A 17,074-nucleotide genomic window follows, 5' to 3' on the forward strand; every position below is an offset into this window, starting at 1 on the left:
ATGCACACACACACACACACAAACACAGACACACACAGACACAAACACAGACACACACAGACACAGACACACACAATAAGATTGATTACACACTCCAACAGAACAACTAACTACAGCATTGGTGTGCATGTAGGAATCATTGGGTGTCTTGTGCATGTGTATGTCGAGAAGAGACTACAAGAGAAATAAAAGGAAAGAGAGACAGACGGAACAGAAGACACAACTAGAAATGTCGCTATGGCGACTGGTATGCCTCCGCCATAATGCATGATTCTCCTAATAGGTCTATAGTACATGTGGACAATGTGTGATTACATTTTCACAAAACTGGCAAAATATTAAAATGACATGTTTGTCACAAATGTATTGAATGTTTACCTTCCTTGACCTATGTTTATTGGATGAATAGGAGAGCATGTATTTGGGGATTTAAGAACTTTAACTTGACTTTGACCATTTCATAAGTTTATGCACTGAGTAATTTTCAAGGTATGGAGAAAAAGCGCAATTTCTGTATTGAACAGTAAATTGTTATCATTTTCATCTGGCCTTTGATTTATAAGAGAATCACTGTCAGGCAGAACATACATAAATTCAGCATGTTCTAAGTTTCAAGATAACTTGAGCCACTTCCGAGATATGGAGAAAGAATTAAGTTCAGCACTTTCACTTGATCTTTGACCTTTTGACCTTTGACCTTCTTGGAAAAAAAAAATCCCAGAGAATCTCTATTGGGTTATACATGCATACATCAAGTTAAAAAAAAAAGTCCTGCTGGCATTGCATAAACATAAGGAAAATAGTAAAATTTTGAAGTATTGCCCTTGACCTTTGACCCCTGACCTTTGACCCCATGAACCCTAAATTCCCTAGATAACCACTGCCAGTCAGTAGATGCATATATATACTATGTTCCATGAAGATACCTTGAACAATTTCCAAGATACAGAGAAAAAAGTGAAAATTTAACATTTTATTTGACCTTTTGACCTTTGACCTTTTGACCTCATGACCCCAAACTTTCACCAGAGAATCTTAATTGGGTAGTACATGTATACACTAAGTTTCCAGAAAATATCTTCAGGCATTGCATAGATATGGGGGAAATAGTTAAATTTTAAGCATTTGACCTTGACCTTTTGACCTTTGACCTTGAGCATGTGCACCCAAAAGTTGATAGGCACAACTTCACCCCCTAATACACATACATGCCAAGTTTCATTAGGATACCTCAAAAGGTTTTGGTAGTTACCCTGTCCACAAAATTCATTACGGACGGACGGAAGGACGGACGGACGGACGGACGGACGGAAAGACGGACGGACGGACGGAAAGACGGACGGACGGACGGATGGACGGACGGACAACCCGAAAACATAATGCCTCCGGCACCACTTCGTGGCGGAGGCATAAAAAAGAACAAGGCAAACCCCAAGTGATGTCTCGCCTGCACATCACAATTTGCGAGTACAGTCCGACCTCTCTTATCTGGACATGTCGTGACCGGTGCTCATCAGGATAAGGGATTTGGCCAGATATGGGAGACTCAATATTCAATACACACACCTGCCTACCCAATGGCAGCTACATGTAGCCTTTTGCAGGTAGCATACACTGAAATTAATTTTTAAACTCTTTGCTATCAAGTGCAAAATTAAAGGCAGGTTTTTGTTTTGTTTTGTTTTGTTTTGTTTTTTTGTTTTTTTGTTTTTTTACCAAATTGAAATCAGTTTGTTGTCAAACTCTTGGGATGATTTACCTGCCTAAATATTGAGGAATATATCAAGCAGGTCTTGGAAAGAAACAGAATGAGTCAACAAAATTGTAAAAATTCAATCATCATGGCTAGGAGAAGTCGACGCACTGACAAATTGCGCAATGTGACGGACTGCAGTCCAGTCACAGCCACGCTAGTGTTACCAATACTGTACAGGAGCCTGGTGCTTGGTGCATTGTGATTGGGTAAAACTTGTCTGTGACTGTAAGTGTGTGTACAAATTGTGAGTGTTAAAGGAGAAATCCAGTTCAAATATAAGTTAGTCTGATAAAAAAAGAGTATAATCTTACGAGTTCAAAGGTAAAAATTTGACTGAAATCGGATGAAAAATATGAAGAAAGTTATGACATTTTGCAGTTTTGCTAATTTCTGCAACACAGTTCTTGTACAGTGGATATGAATATGCAAATGAGTGAGCTAACCATGTCATAACCTCACAATTTTCCATTGATCGTGTACAAAAAAAAGACGAAAATCCAATATTTCTGTCATTGAAGTCTGAAACATGATGTTATTCCTGATTGAATAATCTCAGAAAAGTGATCAGTTACATAATACAAGGATTTGAGCCTCGGGGATAATTGCATTTGAATGAAAAACTGGAAATTTCAAAATTTCATGTACAAACTATATGGTACATGTAAGTTGTAAGGGGATGATATGATCATTTTGCCATTTGCATACTCATACTGAACATTCAAGAATTGTTTCCCCAAAAAATAGCAAACTTCAAAATGTCATATCTTCCTTATTTTTCATCCGATTTCAATAGAAATTATACCGTTGAACTCTATTTTTACCAGACTAACTTATATTTGGACTGGATTTCCCCTTTAATGTCATTCATCATTAGATTAAAGAGTGAGAAGAGAGAAAAGATGAGACAGAAGAAAGAGAGAAATAAAAGGAAGGGGAATCAGAAAGAGAAAAAGAAACAAGACATATCAAAGCCAGAAGAAAGAAAAGACAGAGCTCCATTACTTCACTGTAGGTGCTTGGAGAGTCTTCATCAAAGGCCAGCATAGCGATGCTCTCGTCGATCGCCGTCACATGCTCTGCATTCACCGGATCAAGGCTCAACAGATATTCCCTGTTCCTGGCGTATGAATCCCTTGTGTCTCCTGTCAAGGCTGCTACGCCCTGGCCACGCTGCTTGCTATGATCTTTCACATACTGCAAATGCCTGCAAGATTGGGTTTTAAAAAATCCTGTTAAACCTGTCATGATGGTTAGCAACACATTTACCAAACCAGTCGTCAATTTGTGAAAGCTTCAAGCTGCGAAAAAGGCAGTCAGCTCCAATTTGCAATATTTTAATACCACAAATGTTTTTAAATTTACAGTAATATACTTCTTAAAACTGAAAACAAACAAACAAGCAAACAAACAAATGAATACATGACAGTTCCTAAACAGTTGGCCCAATCACATCAAGAAGAATTAAGCTGGTACCCTGCACAGCTGACTGACAGTCTACCAACTAATAAGTTACACATACCTACTGTAAAGGGCAAATCCATTACACATATTTCCTTTCTTATTCCCCTTCTCTCTTACCCAGTTTCTTATATTCTGTGTTTAAACAGAGATATTTCACCAGCCAACAAATTGCAATCAGAAAATTTCTAAGAGTTCCCATCTGTTGGAGGTCATCCATACATGATATAAGATATTTACTGCAGTCTAGGGGGGCATTTCATGAAGGAACTTGTCAGATGAAATATCTGACAAGTCTCTTTTATCCGACAAGTTTTCAGAAATTCTTTAGTCTGATTGGCTGATTCCTCTGAACTTGTCGGATATAATTGACTTGTCGGACATTTTATCCGACAAGTTCCTTCATGAAATGCCCCCCTGATGTAACTGGCTGTATGTGTTGCATACATTTGAACCTGCACTTCTCACTTCTTCCTCCCCCCTCCCTAAACTTTGCCATGCAAATGTCAAGACACACTCCACTGTAAAACACAATGTATTCACAGCATGGAATTTTCTCACGTAGCCACTGGCATTTCAATGCATGTAAATAGCGCAGACAAGAACTTTGGCGTGCATCTTAATTTCGTGAATCTTGGCTCTCCTGAAATTGCAAGCAAACGTTCCTCATTTTACAGTATATTGTCATTTAAACCAGTGACAGGAGGAAAGTAAATATGGAAGTCTTTTTCAACCTCAAGGAATCAATTGAGAATATTACGTGGAATTGAATGCAACACATGTCTGACTACAGGGTAGTCCCATGTGATTTCTTCCAACAAGCTGTCCACATTGTTTCTCAGAGTCTTTGAGAAAACCTCAGCAAGAGCATTTTCTAGTATTTTTGACACAGCCGGTAGGTACACATCTGTGCACTACGGAGGATCATAAACATAATGTGAGTCATGTTGTGGTGGATGAGTGAACCAACAACAGCTTTGAGTCATGTTCAACAGATGTGCTATCATAGTTTCAATCCTGACAAGTGAAACAAGACACAGCAAAGTGGGTCCAAAACAATACAATGCTTTAATGGGATACTTTTCTCTCTGCCAAGACTCATACCTGGCTTGGTTGAGCACAGAGGCCAACACTGAAACACTGATACAACAAGAGACTCACACCTTGCTAATTCTTGTGCACAGAGACACAACACACCACTATACACTGATGAATATATGTGCATTATAACAATGACATCTTGTAAGTTATGAAGCTCTTTCATACTCAAATCACACTGAGACATCTGTGCAATAAAACACCACACCTTTCTTTAGGCTGCGTTCACATAGAAGTATTCGGTATTCGGTATTCGGTATTCGGTATTCGGTGTTCGGTATTCGCTATTCGAGCACCGAATACACCATCACCCGCACCGTCAACTCACCATCCCATACAGTGAGGATTTCTTCCTCCTACATAACAATTTCTAAACTGCATCAGAATGTCAGTCTACATGCTTATTTTTGCTAAAGGGCAAATCCAGACCAAAAGTGTCATTATCTCATAAACGAGAGACGGTATACGCTGCAAGAAAATCGAACAAGTTCGATTCCCACTTTGCTATACTTTTCGCAGCTATTCGGTACTTTTGAATAGTGCCCTCCTATGTGAACCGGTGTGAGGAAATCCTATCGTTCGATTCAAGCTATTCGCGTGCCCTCGAAAAACGAGCCCGAATACCCGAATAGTATACTTCTATGTGAACGCAGCCTAACTAGTTCTTGTGAGTATTGAGACGCATAATACTCTAGCAGTTATGCAGCACAAGACTGATACCGGAAATGTTATTGTGCACAGAAATATTTCACACAGTAGGACACCTTTGCAAATCAAATACTCATACCTTGCAAGTTTGTGTGCACAAAAGCACATACCACTAAAACACACAAACCTTGCCAGTTCTTGTGCACTGATGAGCTTGCCCATCCGGTCAAATGTCTCAACCTTGAAGAGATGACCATTGCTACTGACGACCAGATGGGTTGGACAAGGCCCTTCATACTCTGAGAGAATGATAACAGTATGGCCAGTCATAAGAAAAAAAATATTCAGGGTGCATAATTTTCACTGATTTTGCACTACTTTTGGCTACCATAAATTCTAACTAGAAATGTCGCTTTGGCGACTGGTATGCCTCCGCCATAATGCATGATTTTCCCAATAGGTCTAGATAGTACATGTGGACAATGTGTGATTACATTTTCACAAAATAGGCAAAATATTGAAATGGCAAGTTTGTCACAAATGTGTTGAATGTTCACCTTCCTTGACCTAGGTTTAATTGGATGAATAGGAGAGCATGTATCTAGGGATTTAAGGACTTTAACTTGACTTTGACCCATTCATACATTTAGGCATTGAGTAATTTTCAAGGTACAGGTGTGGAGAAAAAGTGCAATTTCTGAATTGAATAGTAAATTGTTACCATTTTCATCTGGCCCTTGACCCTAAAATTCATAAGATAATCACTTTCAGGTAGAACATGCATAATATGTACTAAGTTTCAAGATAACTTGAGCCACTTCCGAGATATGAAGGAAAAAGTTAGTTCAGCACTTTCACTTGATCTTTGACCTTTTGACCTTTGAAGCAATAAAAGAAGTTAAAAAAAAAAACTTTCCAGAGAATTTCTATTAGGTTACACATGCATACACCAAGTGTTTAAAAAAAATAACCCTGCTGGCATTGCATAAATATGAGAGAAATAGTAAAATTTTGAAGTGTTGCACTTGACATTTGACCCCTAACCTTTGACCCCATGAACCCTACATTCTCTAGATAATCACTTCCAGTCAGTACATGTATATACTATGTTCCATGAAGCTACCTTGAACAATTTTCCAAGATACAGAGAAAAAAAAAGAAGTTTTAATATTTTTACTTGACCTTTTGACCTTTGACCTCATGACCCAAACTTTCACCAGAGAATCTTAATTGGGTAATACATGTATACACTAAGTTTCAAGAAAATATCTTCAGGCATTCAATAGATATGGTGGAAATAGTGAAATTTTATGTATTTGACCCTGACCTTTTGACCTTTGACCTTTGACCTCATGACCCAAACTTTCACCAGAGAATCTTAATTGGGTAATACATGTATACACTAAGTTTCAAGAAAATATCTTCAGGCATTCAATAGATATGGTGGAAATAGTGAAATTTTATGTATTTGACCTTGACCTTTTGACCTTTGACCTTGAGCATGTGCACCCAAAAGTTGATAGGCACAACTTCACCCCCTAATACACATACATGCCAAGTTTCATTAGGATACCTCAACAGGTTTTGATAGTTACCTTGTCCACAAAATTCATTACGGACGGACGGGAATGATGGACGAACGGACGGAAGGACGGACGGACAGACGGACGGACGGAAGGACGGACGGACGGACAACCCGAAAACATAATGCCTCCGGCACCACTTCGTGGCGGAGGCATAAAAACCCATGAAAATACACGTATCTATAAGATTTTTGCAAGCACAGTTTTAATGGGTTGAACTGTGCGCTTCATCAGCTGATAACTACTACTACAGCAGTAGTATTTGTGCGTGCATAACTACAGTATGTGTGTGTGTTTATGTGTCCTAGTATTCATTTGAGCATATGTGTATGCTAGTAGCTTTCTGTGCAGGTCATACACTCAAATGGATCATTTGTGTGTATATACTGTAACCAAATGTGTGTACTTGTGCAATACGTAATGTACCGGTACAGAGCTTGTCGTCTAGAGCGACTTTAAGAACTCACGAACATGTTCTTGAGTAGCTCAGTGCAAAAATGTAATCATGCGAAATAAACATGTTGACAGTAATCACTCAACACTTTAATGTTCTGATCAACAAAAAAATACTGGAAGAAATCTCAAGCTGATTTGCTCTTTCTGGAGGCAAACATTCATCCCAGAACGAAATTTTGTATGGTGGTGAACAGCTAATCAATTGAGCTAGGTTAAAGGGACATTCCAGACGATTTTCATAATTTCACATGATGTAGTACATACACTTAAATGGACAATTCCATGTATAGATTTGTGGAATTTATTGTGGTTCTTGAGCAAAGAAACAATACTTTGAAAAACCTTAAACAAATTTCACTGAACAAGGATGATGACATAGGAGGTTCACATATTTCAGAAATGTAGCAGTGTAATTCCATTACAATATTGCTTGCTTGCGAGTTCACCTGTGTATAATCTATGCATGCCTTCTTCTTTTGTTCTGCTTCCTTGAGCCCAAACTCGTGCATTCGTATGGTGACTCTGCCATGTCATCATCTTTGTTCATTGCAATTTGTTCTAAATTTTGAAAATATTCTTATTCTTCACCCCAATCATCACAAATTCTGAAACTCTGTCCTTAGTATAACTAATTTATAGTTGTTCAAATGTAAAAATCTGAAAATCATGCGGAGGTCTCCTTTAAGACCATGACAGGTCTGAAATTCCAAATTTGCTGCATATTTTTTTTTTTATTTCTATACATGGATGTCGACTACAAAATTATTATTCCATACAATTTTTAATGTCAATTTCATTTCTGATGCGTAGCTTCCTGTAGCATGGCCTTAATGTCAAACTAATCTAATAATCCTGTTCCACAGAGAATTTTTCTCATCGGTCACTCATTGGAAGCAAAGCATTTTGCTTCTGGCCATGAACTGAAGTCTACTGTAAAACATGATATATTCGCAGCATGAATTTTTCGCGAATTGGAGCCGACGGCCTTTTTTGCGGCATGAAATTTTTGCGAACAGCCACTGGCATTCAGTGCATATAGTGTAGACAAGAACTTTCGTGTGCATTTTAATTTTGTGAATCTTGGCGCTCACGAAATATGCGAAATTAAAATGCATGCGAACATTCCTCGTTTTACAGTTCGGTCGCAGTCTGATGAATCTGACTTATGTTTTTTGGCTATCAGGTCAGTGTCAGACATGTCAGGCATGATCCGCTATAAAGGCAAGATCATCTGATGAGGACTGATCACACGCGGCAGTCTGACTGTGACCTGATAGTTTGACCATGATCATCATGGTTTTCTCCTATTTTGAAGGTGCTGAATCCCAATCAGGATACAAATCTTGCATCCTTGAGGGTTTTTAGATGTTCAAGATGACCGCCAGCATGGCCCTCAAATTAATAATTCTGTATGAATGGTGACATATAAAAGAAAGAAAAACAAAAAGCGCTCGATTTCCCAACATAGAAGCCTGTTGTTAATACATCATCAGCTTCCAGCTACGCGACACCTCGCCCAAGCAGAGCACACGCTTTAGAGTGTGTATGCAAACCTCAAATATGCGTAGCTTGAACTCCCAAGTTCATTGACCCTATCTGCCAAAAGATCAAAATCCTTCAAAAATCCATAAAAATTTCTGGATCACTATCAAAATTTTATCATCTGTCGCTTGTGTCAATATCAACTTTTTCTGCAAGTTTTGTTCAAATCTGTTCAAAACTTTTTGAGTTATTTTGCAAACAGACAAACAAACAAATAAACAAACAAACCAATGTCAATGAAAACATAACCTCCTTCCTTGGCTGAGGTAACACCGGGGTCCCGTTTCATAAAACTTGTTTTCAGTAACAACTGCCACATTTCTTTGACAAATTTGCTCTCAGCTAATCAGATGCAAAGATTTCAGTAGCTTATAACAACTATCGTAACTTGCTATTGATAACAAGTTTTATGAAACGGGGGCCCAGGTCTTCTCATAATTGTGTCTGCAATGGGCAATCACCTCAACCATCGTACTGCTGCTTTAAAGGTCCTGTTTACGTTTTGGAGCAGTGATTTAAAGAATGTTAAAGATATCATATTTGATACAAATGTGTAGGTCTGTTGTATCACAAAACATCCTACCATATGAAATTTTTGCAATAAAGACTAAAATATAAGGAGATAACAGGATTTTTCTTAATAAACCATAGAGGGTATTATTCTAAATAAACTGTAGACGGTTCAGTCTGGAAACATTTTTATTATAACTATTGTTCACATTTTGTGTATTTAACAATTACTTAACATTGATTATACAGTTTCAAATTTTTACAGTGGTTGTTTCTATCCATAACTCACATTTTAGAACTATTTTACAGCACTAAAGCTGGGTGTTTGTTTCAACTGCAAATGGCGTATATTACGCCTTTAAGATATGATGCTTTGTCTAATCCACTATCAAAACCACAAGCTATTGTAGGTTTATCAGTACACTTGGCAAGAATTATTTTGAACTTTTTGTTGTTGCTATCTTTATCAAGTTCTCAAAAAAAAAAGATGAAAAAAAGAAAGAAAAGCACTGCAAATGAACTACCTTCTGTGGTTTCAATGAAAGAAAAAAAAAAGAGTCTTGACCGACAAAGCTGTGGCCCACCTGTTTTGAAGACGTTGATGAGCTTATCACTATTGATACCAGGAACTCTGCTTCCATTAAACACGTGGCGCAGCTGGTCCATGGAAAAAACCATCTTTCCTGTTTTGCTCTTCTGAACTGGAATTTTCTCTCTGAAGTATGAAATAACAGTCAAACTTATCCGTTGTGAACATGATAATCATCCAAATCAACAGGTGATGTGGACCGTCTGCACGAAAGATTACCCCTTCTATATCACACTCCTAAGCTGGAAAAACAATAGCACAGCTGCCCTCAAAAAAATGTGTTTGTTTGTTTTTTTGACAAAAGAAGCCTAAATCATCAAATTATTGCCTTTATTCTGAACTCTCACTAACACCTGACATTCAATATCTAATATCTTGCACTCAGATTAGACAGCCACCTGAATTCCACAGCTGTGCTGTAGACCATGATGCCTCTACCTTGTCATGCAAATGAATATTTTTTTCTTCTACTATCTTTCCCAGTCAAAAGAAAAAAAAAAAAGAAAAGTGGTGTAATTCTTATTATTCCCATTTTACACTGCCATTCACCGAGTTGCCCATATGAATCAACTGAATGATCTTTGAACTGAATGACCTTTGAACTTAACGACCTGGTAGTATGGGGGAAAAAGGATTGACCTGATTGAATAAGTCTTTATTTGCTGCCAACTGGGGTAATTTGAAAACCGGCCTGCTAGAATAGAACTAGCCATTGTCAAAATATGTGCATCGACGCTTACACTCATCATTTCCGTTTGACTCCAGTGAAGATTTCACTTACACAGAGATCGGTAATATAAGCTGTATACAATCCATTAAGTGGATTCCCAACTAAATGAGAGTCGGGCCAGATTCCATTACATGGTCTGCCTATACAGGCCCTGTTTCATAAAGCTGTTCGTAGAGTAATGAACGACTTAAGGACTGGTGATCAGTTATAATGTGCTATACTTACCAGAATTTCTATAATTCAACAGAAGAACTGATCACCAGTCGTTCATAAGCTTTCTGTAACTTTACAAACAGCTTTCTGAAACACCCCAAGGGCCCCGTTTCATAAAACTGTTCGTAAAGTTACGAACGACTTGAGAACTGGTGATCAGTTCTAATGTGCTATACTTATCAGAATTTCAATAATTCAGCACAAGAACTGATCCCCAGTCGTTCGTAAGTTGTTCGTAACAGTATGAACAGCTTTATGAAACATCCCCCGGGTCTTTAAAAGCTCACATTCTTTCAAAACAACTGAAATGAAAAAGAGTACGAGTCCCTTAAAGTACTGGAACATCTGTCCTGTTGTCTGGCTCTTTGGGTTCAAGGTACTTTTTGTCACATCCATACAACCAATGCTACATACTGTAGATGATGACTAGTATGAGGATGAACATATGGAATAATCTATCTGTAAGAGCTTGACATGCTAATGAGGGACTTACCACCTCCCTGGATATAGCATTTCAACCCTTGACGTTAGACAGTTCTGTGTATTCCCAACATCAAAAGTCATCATCTGCCATCTTATACAGAATTTAATGTCTTCTGAGAAATTTTTCCTTTACCATAAATAATTGTACAGATGGTCCATGCATTCTACTCTCTAAGCGACATCATGGATATAGGTAGGAAATGGATTTTAAGACTCATCATATCTGACCCAATGGGCACTCTCAAGCAGTTCTTTCCAGTTAAAATTGAAGAAAAATTCAAAGCATGGCATAAGCACTACTATAATATAGTACTTTGCTATCTCTACCTGCTGGAATTCTAGTCACTGCTTTTCTGGTCAGAGTTATTGCATCTCACATTAATGATAATAACAATAATAGCTAGTGTTTATATAGCGCATTTCAGACTTTGTACAAATTTCAATGCGCTTTACAGACTACTATTAATCACCCTGGTCACTGGTACATTATTTCCAACCAGCACTAACAGTGCTCACTCTCCACTTCCTGGGGAGCATTCCAGCCAGTCTCAGCCATTTTACAGGCGTGCACACACTGATCAACCTACATAAACAATCTCATCCTACCGGGTACCCATTTATACTACAAGGTGGAGAGCAGCAATGTGGACAAAATGCCTTGCTGAAGGGCAAATGTATCAGGCTTTACATTGGGCTTGAGAACCCACGAACCCAAACTATGCTTATGTGATTCAGAGACATGGGTTCTTATCCACTCAGCCACGACACCTCTACACTACAGCCTTTTCACAACTGTCCAACTTGTTGGAGAGTCACAGCTCCTAACTGGATATACAGTGCTACGTTCTGATTCCATACATCCGAGATTCAAAGTTAATTGTGGATGTTAAGCGACCCTTTGCATTCATGCACGCATATGAGACATGGATGGATAAACATTCACTACAATGTTGACAGAGTCAAGTTGATCGCCTACTTGTCCAAAGTGGCCAAATATGTCTGTCTCTATTGACTACCTATTATTACTTGGAGTTTTCTATGACCACGGTTTAAGCCAGTTTCACTACAGCTCCTATAGAACTATTCAAATTCAAAACAAATTCACTCTCCTCAAATTTTGACACGAACAACACTCACTTTCTCAATATCTCAAAGTACTTGAGCATGTGCCAGGTGGAGATTGCCGCTCGCTCAACCTCAACCCCCAGACAAGGAGGCCAAAAGGTCTGCATGGATCTGTTGGCACCGTACATCGAGCACACCCCCAGGGGTGTTCGACTTGTCAGGTAGACCCTTTCTGTCCACCACTCCTCCAGCTGTAGATGTGTGCAGATTCAGAGCATGAAAACCAGATCATTTTTGATGGGATTGAGACATGGTTGGGAATGCAGGACATGATTAATTCAGATGGACTGGAGATGAGATCAATAAAACACATAAAACACAGAATACAAAGTATTTCTGATTCAATTTTCAAATATCACTTCCAAGTCATGTTGCTACACACTGCAAGCACCGTTACAGGTACTGTTTACCATTTGGAGCAGTGATTTTCATAAAAAATGTTCAAGTTACAGCTGTATCACATTTGATGCATACGTGTAGGTCAGTTGTATCACAAAACATCCTACCATACAAAAATTCCACAATAAAGCCTGAAATACAAGGAGATATCACTATTTTTCTCAAAAAGCTATAACGGTTTATTCTAGAGACAATTTTATTATAACTATTGTTCACATTTTGTGTATTTAACAATACTTAACATTGCTTATACTGATCAACTTTTTACATTGATGGAAGTATACCTATCTGAAATTCCTCACACTGGCTTGTCACATTCAATTTAAATGAAGCAATTATAATCAAATCTTGGTTGAAATACCTCTTGTTTGACTCCTTATTAACTATTATACCCTGGCACTACATGTCACCTATAAGAATTGACAACACTTAATCCAGAACTTCTCATATATTGTATATTTATTCAACTGGTTGCAACATAAGCATTACTTTTCATTTTGAAATTTAAAACCAGTTTTCTTCTGTTGGAAAAAAAAGGAAGTTTTTGGTTATAAATGTTGATTTGACCATTATTATATACTTTGGGATAATCCCTGTGTTACAAAATACCTCAAATTCTAGGAGAATGAGAAGCAACTATCCTACTATCTTCCTGCTATTTCCTTTAAGCATTTCAATATATTATGTTTCAAGACTGAAAATCCGTGTACAGCATTTCAACATGCACATGCTCTATAATCTTTAATTCGATGCTTGTCAAGACACAAGTGCCAAAGTAGCAGGCACTATGACATTTGTTGCTAACCTGCCATAGATTTGAGCTCCTAAAATGCAAATCCCCACTTAATTTGACATCACAATCAAGAAATGCTCATAAATTATGCAAGCTAGAAACTTGCAGATTGCATGTGAGTTTAACATGATAAGGAACGGGCAACAGCTCAATGCTCAGGGAAGGTCTGTACCCAATTTTTGCGGTCCCTGGCTCTCTCCAGTAGCTTGCTGTGTAACTGAGGACCAAGGCTACTTCTGAATTCCTCAACGACCCTCTGTGTCTCCCTGTACTCCTCATCTGTCGTGACTGCTCTCACTGTCATTATGTGATGATAAAAAGAAAATTGTTCTTGAGAGCAGAGATTAAGTGAGATGAATTCTTCATGCAAGCATTAGTGCAAACAGATAAAATCAATGATTGTGAGATCAGGGCGGTGATCAACATCTTCGGCAAACAGCATTGTTGACATATCACTACTTGGTATCAGAAAAAAGGAACATGTTATCAATGATTGACATGACATTCATGGCCAACAATTTTGGATTGTGATATTCATACTATCGACAAGGATGATCTACAAATAAATACCCTTGATTGTATTTGCCTCAATGGAACTCGTGTACCACATCTTTTGTGAAATTCAAAATTAGCAAAGCTCACAAACACTTCAATTTTGACCAATATGAGGTGTAATCTAAAAGATATAATTACCTCAAGGCAATTTGTGCAACTACATCTTCATAAAATTCAAAAGTACAAACTGTACAAGCAAAGCTCACACTTCAGTTTTGACTAATATGAGGTGCCATGTGGAAGTTTTTTGAGAAAGTTCTGTACAGTTACAGAACAGTAAAAACTGTCATCTTGTGATCTACCATTTATTTTGACATTTGAAAGACATTCTGCAATGAAAAAAAAAATCTGAAGTACAGAAAACATGGCATTGTGAAACATGCTGTATGTATTAACTGTATGTAGTAACTATTCTTAAGTAGAATAAGAATAGTTACTTAATATTAACGAGGCTTGCCTTGGTGCCGTGTGTATTTTCTGCGTCAAATTTGTACGCAAATTTGTCAAAGAATATAAAGCAACAACAACGACAAAAGTACACATCCCTGAACGAGTGGATAAAGGCGGCTCGCTCCACTCGCCGGCCAACAGGTTTGTGGGGTAAACGCGCTATACGGGGGCACGCAGAGCGAGTCGCCTTGTTTAAAGGCTAACATTAACCTTGCAGCATAGACAATGTAACATAGCATGCTCATCATATGTGATTGAGCATAGCAATGAGTTTGACATTCTAAAACAAAGCATAGATAGACAAACAACTTTAACAATGCTACTGACATTCAAGCTTGAAAGTCAAATTTCCGTTGTCTTATGTGCACTACAGGCCCATTCACACACAATGAAAAAGTGCAATTCAAATCATGCTCTTTTTTTCTTCCTTTTTGCACTCTGGTTTACTGCAATAGCTGTATTTTTGTGAGGGTGCAATTGTTGTGAATTTTGCTAATCATTGTTAGATTGTAAATTTAACTCCCAAAAATATCGTGAATGGACAGGCCATGCTGAGTCAAATCAAGAAAAACAACATCTAAAAAAAAAAATGTCTGCAACTTCCTCATTCACAAAAATATTTGTACACAAAAATATGATCAGCTTTTACTGTATTACATCTGTATGATTAAAGCAAATTTTTCTTTTTGTATCACGATACAAATTGCACCCCAAATAATCATGGCTATTGGAGGCTGTGTGAACGGGTCACATGATAACACAAAGATAACTTATCTGAAACTCCGGGTAATGACAAGTTTAATTTGGTTAGGTATTTGTACAACGTGAAGACAAACATCTCCTTTAAGGCCAAGGATGAGCAAACAGCCTTTGGTCCAAAGATCATGATGCCACAAAGAACCCAAAGTCACATTGACGATCTGTACCTCGGGATGGGAACAACATCAAACTCGAGGTGCTCAAAAGAAAGCATCAAGAGATATGGACTGCTATATTTATCTCCATATTATGCAAAGGTTTATGTGTGTTATACAAGTACCGGCAATTGTATTGAAAAAAAGAATGGAAGAAAAAAAATGCTAACAGTCCCCATTATTTGCCCAACATACACCTTCGTATGTGACCCAGCATCACAAAAGCACCAAAAAGTCACCAGACATGGATCTTTAGTTAAGGGCTGATTTTGAAAGTGCAGACTCTACACAAAGCATTAATATAAATTCTTATTTAAACTCAATACACACGGACTTTCCTAATCCACCTAAATATTGGAAAGAAAGTACAAACTCTGAAAAAGTGTTTACTGAGAAAAGAAGCTATGAAGTTTAGGGTCTGTTCAAGTGCTTAATCTCACCAAGCTGTGCTCTGTGCAATGAATGAGACAAAAATCAGAAATTAAAACCCTAATCCTATAGCAACCACAAAGAAAGGACAATTACACGATTAAGCTGAAATTTTGCACACACTAAACCATATCTAAACCCATTCTATTCATGGCAAATTGTACAATGTAACCTCATCCTTTCAAAAGTTATAGAGTTGAGAGTGAAGAGTAAGAAAAGGGTTTTAAAAACCTGCTCTTTGCAGGAAATTGATGTGGGATATTTTATGTCCATGAGTTGTGACTCCCTCACGCATGGGTCCTCCATTAAATGTCCTGTACTAGTATCCGAAGGACAGGGTGTTTTGCCTTTTGCTTAATAGGGTACTGCATGATTACACACAACACTGCTCAGCAAGACACACTGGCCGAACCGAACCTGAGGCACTTCATCGCAAGGCAGAAATGTACTAGTAGCAACTGAGTCACATCACTGCCCTGGAAACCAATACGAAAACAATCAAATTTTATAGTGTGATATAATACACCAACAATAAAATTATGCAACTGCAGTGGCATCTAGATAAAAATCCAAGTACAATTTGTATTATAAAATAGGCTTTAGAATCTCTGCAAACTGATTGGCCAATTATCATGCATTGATTTTTATTATAAAATAGGCATAAGAATATGTGCAATCTGATTGATCAATTATGATGCAGTGATTTTTACTGATCCACATTGAGCCATGCATCCAGTAAAATGTGAACGCATGGCTTAAGTCTTGTTCAGTATTGTAGGTGTACCGGAGGTATGATGGGGAAAATGGTTGTATTTCATGAATTTACGGGCCCACTTTTTGAAACAAATGATGCACGGGCCTATTTCATAGATCAGTGAGAACTGGATGCTCTCTTTTAACTTTGGAAACAAAACACTCGCTGTGCTCGTGGGTTTAAACAGCTCTAAAGTTACTATAAACTTGCGCATCAAATTCTCACTGATCCACTTGGTCCTGTCATTCCAATATAATTGTGGTCACAAAGTTTCCTACTGGTACAAAGGAGCTAGTTTCCAGATCACAACAGCAGTTGCCCTCAACCAGCACATTTCTCACTAATAAACAATTCTCACTAGTAAACAATTCACACTGACACGCTTCAGGGGATAACCTCCCAACATAGTTAACAATAGAATCAGTCTTGCATCATACACTGTTTAGATCACAAGGCTTTAGACCACAGCTTTAATGTGCACTGGAGGGAAACATGCCCGTGCCTGTATATTCTCCTGGCTGCAAACACTACCAGGACACTTCATCAGACTCATGAGGAGTGAACTTGACTGCGATGCATTAGTGGTTTG

The 17,074-nt window shown here is 38.0% G+C and overlaps 1 protein-coding gene across 3 annotated transcripts in view; it reads right to left on the reverse strand.

The window, feature by feature from the left end:
* Positions 1-17,074, reverse strand: part of LOC139731623 (peroxisomal carnitine O-octanoyltransferase-like) — a 39,740-nt gene that overhangs the window by 19,644 nt on the left and 3,022 nt on the right. For all 3 annotated transcript variants that reach the window (XM_071642515.1, XM_071642512.1, XM_071642513.1), the window contains exons 3-7: positions 13,556-13,680; positions 12,204-12,382; positions 9,636-9,766; positions 5,148-5,259; positions 2,759-2,960 (exon numbers count right to left, since the gene is read on the reverse strand). In XM_071642515.1, the coding sequence (XP_071498616.1) occupies positions 2,759-2,960; positions 5,148-5,259; positions 9,636-9,766; positions 12,204-12,382; positions 13,556-13,680 (749 nt within the window). The remainder of the gene's footprint in view (positions 1-2,758; positions 2,961-5,147; positions 5,260-9,635; positions 9,767-12,203; positions 12,383-13,555; positions 13,681-17,074) is intronic.

Source organism: Diadema antillarum, unplaced genomic scaffold (genome assembly GCF_040938485.1).
Source record: "Diadema antillarum isolate AM-2024a unplaced genomic scaffold, OU_Dant_1.0 seq00000382_RagTag, whole genome shotgun sequence".
Classification (NCBI taxonomy): Eukaryota; Metazoa; Echinodermata; class Echinoidea; order Diadematoida; family Diadematidae; genus Diadema; species Diadema antillarum.